The 9736-nt window shown below is 36.4% G+C and overlaps 1 protein-coding gene across 1 annotated transcript in view; it reads right to left on the bottom strand.

Moving 5' to 3' along the window:
* LOC139972149 (uncharacterized) overlaps nucleotides 1-9736 on the bottom strand; it is a 100522-nt gene continuing 90786 nt past the window's right edge. The window contains exons 75-81 of the mRNA XM_071979127.1: nucleotides 9648-9699; nucleotides 8653-8773; nucleotides 8216-8330; nucleotides 7272-7373; nucleotides 6423-6587; nucleotides 3905-4193; nucleotides 1-3632 (exon numbers count right to left, since the gene is read on the bottom strand). Coding sequence (XP_071835228.1) covers nucleotides 3385-3632; nucleotides 3905-4193; nucleotides 6423-6587; nucleotides 7272-7373; nucleotides 8216-8330; nucleotides 8653-8773; nucleotides 9648-9699 — 1092 coding nt within the window. The 3' untranslated portion in view covers nucleotides 1-3384. The remainder of the gene's footprint in view (nucleotides 3633-3904; nucleotides 4194-6422; nucleotides 6588-7271; nucleotides 7374-8215; nucleotides 8331-8652; nucleotides 8774-9647; nucleotides 9700-9736) is intronic.

Below are 9736 nucleotides of genomic sequence, written 5' to 3'. Positions count from 1 at the left end.
TTTCAGTTTGATAAAATGTATTATCTTTTAACAAGTAAACATTACATCAACAAGTAGTGGAACCAGAATTTTTTCTATATATACCTGATCATTTTCAAATTCGACCTTTTTATGACATGAAAATATGTATCAAATCTGTTTTTGTTTACAAAAGTTTGTTTGTCGTAGAAATATAAAACAAAATTGTAGGAAAATAAAATGAGTTTTTTACTTCCTTATCTACAACTGTCCATGATTATTTATATCGGAAAAAAATGTTGAGAAAACAAAATCTACACCTGATATCTACAATTTCATTAAATATTTCGTTACATAATTTACTCTTAAAAAAAAAACAAAGAAACTAAGACAAAATACTTCCTTGTTTTTCTGTTCTTTTTAAGCCGATTTTGAACAATTTCTCCATGATATTCGATGCTTGAATCCAGATTTTCTAGTTAATTTTGATCATTTTTTAACATTCAACTTCAAAGCAAATTTTTAGCAATTAATTTTTCGATGCTACTATTACTCGAAGCTCAAAGTCCCTTAACGAGATATTCATTAATAAATCATACTACAAACAGTCTTGTAATGAAGTGTGTGCAGGGACAGTTGATGAATACTAAAACCCAGACTAACACATTCCCCCCCTCCACCCCCCAATCACCCCCCACCCCCGATTACAAGTTTCGTTTCTCCATCTTCTTGAAACCACACATCACATACATTCAAACTCAAACTGTTTTTGTCCATCCTAATCCCCCCTCTTGTTTCCTTAATCCCCCCCCCATTCACTCCTCCTTTTTACCTCCATTGTGTCCTCCTCTGTTCTTATGATCGTACCCCTCTGTCGCCCCTCATATTCTTTATTTTCCTCTTCTCTTCATCTCAACACTCTTTGATCCTACCTCTCCTCTTCCTCTGTTGGTTTCTTTCTTTCTTCTCTCCATCCCTTGTCTACTAATCCCCTTACATCTATCTCTTTGTGTTCACCATGCTCATTAAACTGTCTGTATTCTGTGCGTGTGTTTGTACCTTGTATGTATATTAGATCCTCCTGCAATCAGGAACTCGCGAAGAAGCCTCATTGGCTTATCAAAGCCGCAAGCTGACCGAAGTCAGTCTCTCACATTCATATTTAACGTCCATGATTATGAATTGTTAATTGTCAACAACTCTGTAACTGGACGACATACATTAATCTTGGAGTGACTCGAACCGGGGACCTTATGATTGAAAGGCACCGGTGTTAACCACTGAGCTAACACTCCACACCTTCTGTTACTGTTACTTGTCTTTTAGCTTTTGAAGAAGATCCTGCTAGGATCAAAATGTCAGGCCAACTTACTTTTACACACCCTTTGATTTGCCTAATTCATCTCAATTTATTATTCAATGTTCCAATTAACCTTGTCTATTCAACATGTTTTCTCTCATCTTGGATTTAGTCTGTCATTGAATAAGATTCTAACAGAATCAATACATTCATAACAAATTCAACACTCCTATACACCTATGACACAGGGCTATGGCAGTAGATAGAATGTTTCGTTCAACCTTTTATTTTCCCTCGCAGATGTAACACTTGAAAATAGGCAGAGGCATTTACCGGCTAGAGGTGGATTAAAATCAGCGACCTCTGGGGTTACTAGCCCACTGCTCTAACAACTGAGCTATCCAGCCATTGGTTGGTGGCAATCCCTATATAGTCATTCTTTGCTGTGGGCACCGGTCAGAAGTCAGAGTGCCTTGCATCACCGCGATCAGGTCACAGTTTGATTGGGTCCGACCCAGACAGAGGCAGGGACAGGACTTCAAGAGACATTTGACTTTTGAAGTAGAATTATACAATTAAATGAAAAACCGAAAACTGACTGGTAGATTATAAACAAATGGCAAAAGAGCAGAGAAATAAAAAATAAAAAAATTAAAATAAGACATTAGAATAATTAAAAATAGTAATACTAGCAAGGAATAAATACATTGTTAAAAGTCAGTTTAAGGTAACTTTAAAAATTTAAGTTAACATAAAAGGAAAATGGAAAAAAAAAATTTGGACAGACGTTTTCACTAAAAATCTATTGTTTCTGTAAGAGAAAAACTTTTCCAAACGATTAAAATTTGATCAGAATGGACCAAGTGGTATTTAAGTTCATTGGAACAGACTAAAGGCACATTTTTTAATCAAACAAATATTTGCAAATATAAAATGGAAAAAAAAAAATTATTCCATAACAGTAGTACTGTGGGATATCAGTGCAGCATTGTATAACCATTTCCGTTGAGAAAAGTTTTTTCTAGTTTTCGATGTAAAACTTCCTAAATGATGAAAAATATATAAAAGCAACATTTCTTAGTTATTACTCGCAAAAATCAATATGTTTTATTCTTTCGTTATAAATATTGAAAACTGTGAATTGTAAGTACAAAAGAAAAAAATACAACACGCTGTTTATGTAAGGTTTGTGATATTAACTTCTCTGATATCTTTAACAGAGAATAAACAAAATCGAAACAGAACTGGGGATTCCCCCTACCCTCTATGCATATTCATGATGCAGCAAAAATTATCATAAAATCGAGTTATTATTAAATTTACACTGACGAGAAGTTATCCAGATACAAGATATGTCAAATTAATATTCCGCTTATAAAATGATTTTGCAATTAAACAACCATTTCCATAAAACTTGAGGATCATAAAACCGAAAATATGTCTTGCACAGTCTTTCACAGAGTAACTTCAAAATCAGAAATCACAATTTGAAACTGAAGTCTTAATTTTTTTTAATAATAACGTAAAGAATCAATATTTTTCAGAGTAAAACCAATCAAAATATGTGTGCTTGATGCTATTGTTTATATGACAAAACAAAAAAACTTTAACTGGAACCAAGAATATTCTCATTCCAAAGATTTAGAGCAGAGAAACGTTCCGATGGAATATTTCAACTCTTTCTCGAAATAAAAATCCCACCTACAATACATAAGACTTTCCATTTCGAAAAAAAAAATTAAATAGTTAACGAGAAAATAATTTAAGAATATACATTCCGAAAGAAAATTTAAATTAACTTGACTCGAGAATAGCATACCTCGTCTATTCCGAGAGCACTTTGAAACTGATTTTTACGATAAAGAAACTCTACGGAAATAAAATAACTCACTGATAACGATATGACAACCTTGGACAGAAGCACATCCAATTATGTCACAACTATATATAATTACCGACCAGATTTCCACCAAAAAAAATTGACCCACTCATCTTTCAAAGATATTCATAAACCTTGTGATTCACACCTAGGTCAACTGGGTACAATTTCTTCTTCTTTTTCTTATTTTTGTAATGTTTCGAGAGGATCTTTGCCGTGAAAACTTCCTTCATCTGTGAGTGGGTGCTTAATTACGACCACGGCCAACGTCGACGATGGTCGCGTTGACCTTGTAATCGGCCGGACAATTCTCCGAGTCTATGCAGGATCCGCTGTGTAGTACTTTGTGGGCGGGGCATTGACAGCCAGGGACGCACGGTCTTAGGCACTGCTCGTCGATCAGACCGAATGGAATGTCTTTATTGATACAGGTCCTCGGACACGCTGGTCCACATTCATCGAATAGAAATCCACGTTCCGTTGGACATTCGATAGCTGGAATGAGAAATGAAAAAAAAGACTAGCCTAACGAGAGGGATATAATAATTGCGTGCGACCTAAAACAGAGCCGGGGTTCATTAACAGAAAATAAAGTAGTTGTAGTTATGTGCTCATCAGTCAATCTGTGGGTGTGGGTTGGGGAGGGGGGACAGGAGGTGGGGAGTAAGGGAGGGGGTCTGTTGTAAGAATGTTGGGTCTTGACACAAGGTAGGTAGTGTAGTTTGAGGTGAGTAAGGTTTAACAGAAGTTTAGTCTCGATCACTTACGGCAGAGCGTTCCGTCTCGCCAGTCGATGAATATTCCCTCGTTTCGGCACTCTGCCGCGTACGCACCGACGGCGTCGCACAGGCACGTGTCGCTGGTCGTGCAGGCACAAAGGTCATAGACACAGGCAGCATAGTACGGTTCTGGCGGGACCAGGCCGTGACAGCGGGCGAACCTCGCAGACTTTATAGCCGAGCATTTGATGTTCGCTAGGTTCCTGACGTAGAAGCCGGCGCTATCGCACGGGTCGACATCGTCGGCATCGCAGTCCTGGCTGTCTGACCCTGGAACCTGGAATGTGTGTCAAAAGGGAGATACTTTGTGAATAATTACAAGTATGTGATCAATGATGGTATTCCACATAAATCTGGAGTGCGGACCCTATTCCTGCAGAAATGAAAACATTTAACCCCCCCCACCCCCCGCCCAATCGCACCATGAGTGAGACATTGTAGCAAGAATCAGTGATGAGCCTGGGGTAAAATAAAAATCACAGAAACTTTACAAAAATTGCGGTATAGGCTCCAGTTTGCGTATGCTACAGTGTGTTAGGATGGAAAATAGTTTTTGTCCCGGAGGTATAAAAGAAATCACGGATATTCGGCGAATTCGCGGAAAAAGCTCATGCCTGAAGAATACACACTAGTGAATGACGGTTAGGATTTAATGGAGAGGTGGGGAGGGGGGCAAACACACATCATAACTTATATCTGTACATGTGTTGAATAAGATACCCATACAAAAAAGTCCTGCAGGAATCCTATAGGATTCCTGCATATGGAACAGGATTCCTTCCAAATGGAGATTGAACTATAATCCACTTAGTGTTAGAAACTTGATATTTACATTGTAGAGCAGGATTCTTTTACTAAAATACATGATTCTTGAATTCACGATAAAAACTCTTCATTAACAAACATGAATCATTCACATGCAAGCAGGAATCCTTCAGCCACAGTCTGGAATCCTTCATACACATGCAGGATTCTTTCATTTACGTACAAGAATCCTTCATATGCATGCAGGATTCCATGATGCTTGTACAGGAATCCTTCATAAGCATGCAGGATTCCTTGAATTACGTACACGAGTCCTTCATATGCATGCAGGAATTCTTAATACACATACAAGAATCCTTCGTAAACATGCAGGAATCATTCATTAACCTACAAGAATCCTTCACTCAGTCTATACACATGCAGAAACCCTTTTCATACACATGTAGGAATCCTTTATACAAAATAATTAGGGTTGCATACAAAAATCCTTCACATATGCACACAGGACTCCTTCATATACATGCAGGAATCCTTCATACTGTATGCATGCAAGAATCCTACATTCTCGTTGTACATGTGAGTTTTGAAATTTAGAGAAATTTATCTCTCTATTATTTTCTCTCCCTCTATTATTTAATAGAGGCACTCCATTACGTTGTTTACTAGAAATATGCGAGAATGTATTTACATTGTACTCATGATTTTTAAAAGACTCTGCAAGATATTTTACAGGATCGTACATGACTTTTAAAAGACTACAAGATAATTTACAGGATTGTACATGAATACTAAAATGTTATGCAAGATAATATAAAGAACTTTTAAAGGACTATGCAAGACAATTGACAGGACTGTGCAGGATTATTAAAAGATTATGCAAGATAATATACAGGATTGTACAGGACTTTTGAAAGACAGATAATATACAGGATTGTACAGGTAAAAGTCCTGTACAATCCTATAAATTATCTTGCATAGTCTTTCAAAAGTCCTGTACAATCCTATAAATTATCTTGCATAGTCTTTCAAAAGTCCTGTACAATCCTGTATATTATCTTGCATAAGTCTTTCAAAAGTCTTGTACAATCCTGTAAATTATCCTACATAGACCTTTAAAAATCCTGCAAATTTTCTTGTAGGAATCCTACATAAATCCTGCAGGATGTGGCCAAATCCTGGCATAATTCCTGCATAAAATCCCGCACGATTTTATGCAGGATTTTGTGCAGGACTTTTTTGTATGGGTAAATTAATAATAATAATGATAAGAATACACAGCCATTCAAACCATCTCAGAAAACGAAATTTTATAAATACTATACATTAAATGAAATGATATAATTTTGCTCTTGCTTGGGGTAAGACCTGTACATCTCTCTCTCTCAAGGGTAGTTTAAACCCATCATGTCCTTTAATGTATAAGTTTATCTTTCTGGAAAGACTGCCATCAGCACACTTGGGAGAAGACCTTATAAATGTTGGTTTTGTTTCTTGACTTCAGTTCAGTTCAGTTAATATATTTTGCATATATATATATATAGACATAAAAAACAGTTCAGTAATGGTATATACAGGATACTAGAAAGAACATAAAATGTTTATCAAAGCTAGTTAACCCTAAAAGAAAAAGAAAAAAAAATAACAGAACAAAGAAAGAAAGAAAAATATGATCTTGCATTTCACTCAAGACAGCAACCAGCTGGTCAGCTTCACGAACATACACATACAGAAACAGACATACCTTCCAACTGTTTCCAAACATGGCAACCGAGCTGATAATTTGACCTGATCGGGTCTGCAGGTCATCCTGGGGATAGCCGTTGAAGTTTCCGCAGAGACCACACGTCCGTCGGGCGTAGCTGCCCGGAATGCTGACCTCCACATAGCTACTTCCGTCCCATGTCACCTGTGAGAAATAATAAATTGATCCGTATCAGACTATCGATGTATTTCTCAGATTCACTTATATCCATCACGATATTTTTACCACTCTAGTAACATGTCCTGGTAATAATGTGTGTTTACCCCAACCTACGTATGATGGGGTCTGTAGCCTAAACGGCCGTATATAATTTATAGATAATTACATTCACATAGGTTCAACATGATGTGCCACTAACATTCATGTATCTATAATAACACATATCTCACATTCACATATCTATAATAATATGCCTCTTACCATCACATACTAGGAGTGTTAGCTCAGTGGTTAACTCCAGTGCCTGTCAATCATAAGGTCCTGAGTTCGAGTCACTCCAAGGTTAATGTATGTCGTCCAGTAACAGAGTTGTTGACAATTGACAAGTCATAATCATGGACCTTAAATATGAATCTAAGAGACTGACTTCGGTCAGCTTGAGGCTTTGATAAGCCAATGAGGCTTCTTCGCGAGTTCATGCTTGCAGGAAGTACATACATACCGATAATGATGTATCTCTTACCTTCAAATGTCAATAATAATGTCTCTCTCTCCTTCACATATCTATAATAATGTGTCTCTTACCACCACATACCAATAACGACACATCTCTTACCTTCGCATATCTATCATAATGTGCCTCCTGAAACATACCAATGTGTCTCTTACCTTCACACCAACATTGGTGTTCACATAATAGCCATCTCCTCTCCGTTCGACGTTAATTACGGAACCCTTCAAGTACGGTGGTACAATAACCTCACGATCCACCTAAAGATGAATGGAAAGAAAGTCAACGTGACAAAGATCCCGAAACAAAGACAACGCTCTACGACAGACGTGCTGACGATCCATTTCATCCATCTAACCAATATTGAAGGACTGAATAGACAGGCCAAGTATCAAACATATGAATACATGCATGAATACATGAATACATGCAAATACATGCATGAGTAGCTACATGCATGAATACATACATACATGAACACACCAGCTCACTTTTCAAATTGCTCAACTTATTAAAATTTAACGATATTGTTAGGCTGAATGTAGCCACATTCTTTTACAAGGCTTGGAATGGCTTACTTCCTGCAGCCTTTCATGACTTATTTACTATTAACAGCGCCATACATAGTCACCGCACTAGAAGTGCCGGTCAAGCACACCACAACTTATGTAATACAACATTTGGTACGTTAAGTTTAAAGAATCGTGCTATGAGGACATGGAATGATCTAACTGCTACTATAAAATCTAAACCATCTAAAGAAACATTTAGAAAAGCACTAAAAAAAGAAGTAATTTCTCAGTATTGATACATCGTTTATATTGTATGTTATTAATTATTCTTTATTAAGACACTAGTTATATTTTCATTTATGTATATATGCTTTTTGTTTGTTTTTTGTTTTCCCTTTCTTTCTTTCTTTCTTTCCTGGGAGTCCTTTACCTTGTTAAGCCTGAATTGGCTTTTTAGAGGACTTCCCTCCACATGTATATATCCAGTGGAAAATCAAATAAATCAAATCAAATCAAATCAAATACATAAACCAACTCTGTAGGCAACCTAGAATTCTTAACGGCATACACATTAAATTCCATTGTCTTACCTTGACGAGGCCACTTTGACCTAGGTCGACCTGTACGCCGTCCACAATCACAGAAACTTCCTCCGTCCAAGAGACCGAACCACCGACGCCACGGTTACTGTTCTTTACCTCGACTCTGCCACATTTAAGAAAATCGACAAATTTAAGCTTTTTTTCCCCCTTTTTTTTGGGGGGGGGGGGGAGCATTCATGACGGAAAATATCTCTTCTCAGAGCAAAACATAGTCCAATATCGAATGGAATATTTAGGGATGTATGAATTGTTTTTTAAGTAGTATGTAACAGTGAGAAACCACCTTAGCTTATGATAGGCTATATGCAAATGAGTTTTTGTATGCCAAGTCATTTTTTTTTAAAAAGTAGTTGAATAAAGCTTATTACTGTCATTAGGGGGCATTATAATAAATAAACGAGAGATCTCTTAATTAATTAACTCACATGAAGTCTTGATTGTCGCAGTCCATAGACATGATGTATCGACAAGTTCCCTGGAAATGAATCAGTTTCCCATCAAACGTACGATAGTGAGGGTCTCCAAAGGCGATGCATGTAGCTGGCCCTAAATGTGATCAAATATATATATTTATATTGCATAATCGGGCGTAACTTGAAAGAGAGATCATTTGAATTTTTATTCCATTTTTTCATTCCAATTTTTATCCATAAGCCCTTGCGGGTTTCTCCCAAATTTGTGGTCGCTTGAGAGTCATAAAATAACTACTGATTATTATTATATTACTATTATTATTATTATTTTAATGCATTTCATCTTATTTAAATAAGGGACCATAATGTGATATATAAAATTGGCTAGATATGCTACTGAAATCGTATTAAAGACACTTTCAACAAACCATTTTTTAACATTTTTGGAGTAATTATATTTAATAATAATGATCATATTATGATTAAATAAATATTATATATTAGAATACATAATCTATCTCAAATTTATAATATAATTTAACAAATATTTATATAATTATAAACGCTGTGACTTTTTGTTCACAAGTTTTCTAGGTAACAGAAACATCTTGAGCTCATTGTGGGATTTTTTTATCATTTGCAAGACTATGTTATAACTGAAACAAATGAATTTCCCCTAAAAAAAATAATCTCATCACTCTTCAGCTGACCACGGGTTGACCTCCTATCGTTATAACTGCTTCTACTGCCAAAGACTTCATCCAGTTAAACTATAATAGCCCCCTCTAATATTCATGTCCCCCCTAAAGCCCACCCACACCTTATTTAGGGCGGGAATCTATATCAAGCACTTAAGGAAAAAAATAATCCTTTGAACTCTATATGCACCGGCAGTGGTTCTACAAGAGGATCACTTAAATCCTTCCCACTTATCCGGCCAAATCTGATTAATTTTTGGACGCAATCCAAGGATATATATAGAGAGAGAGGTAAGTCAAACTACTCACTTGGCACACACCTCGGACAGCAATTTCCAGGGTCAAGGGTAGGTACTTCATCCTGAAAAAGGTTTGATAAAAATCAGCAATGTTTGATC

The sequence above is a fragment of the Apostichopus japonicus genome, chromosome 1, assembly GCF_037975245.1.
Source record: "Apostichopus japonicus isolate 1M-3 chromosome 1, ASM3797524v1, whole genome shotgun sequence".
In the NCBI taxonomy this organism is placed as follows: Eukaryota; Metazoa; Echinodermata; class Holothuroidea; order Aspidochirotida; family Stichopodidae; genus Apostichopus; species Apostichopus japonicus.
Note: the sequence above shows the minus strand (reverse complement) of the source record. Positions and strands in the feature narration are given on the sequence as shown.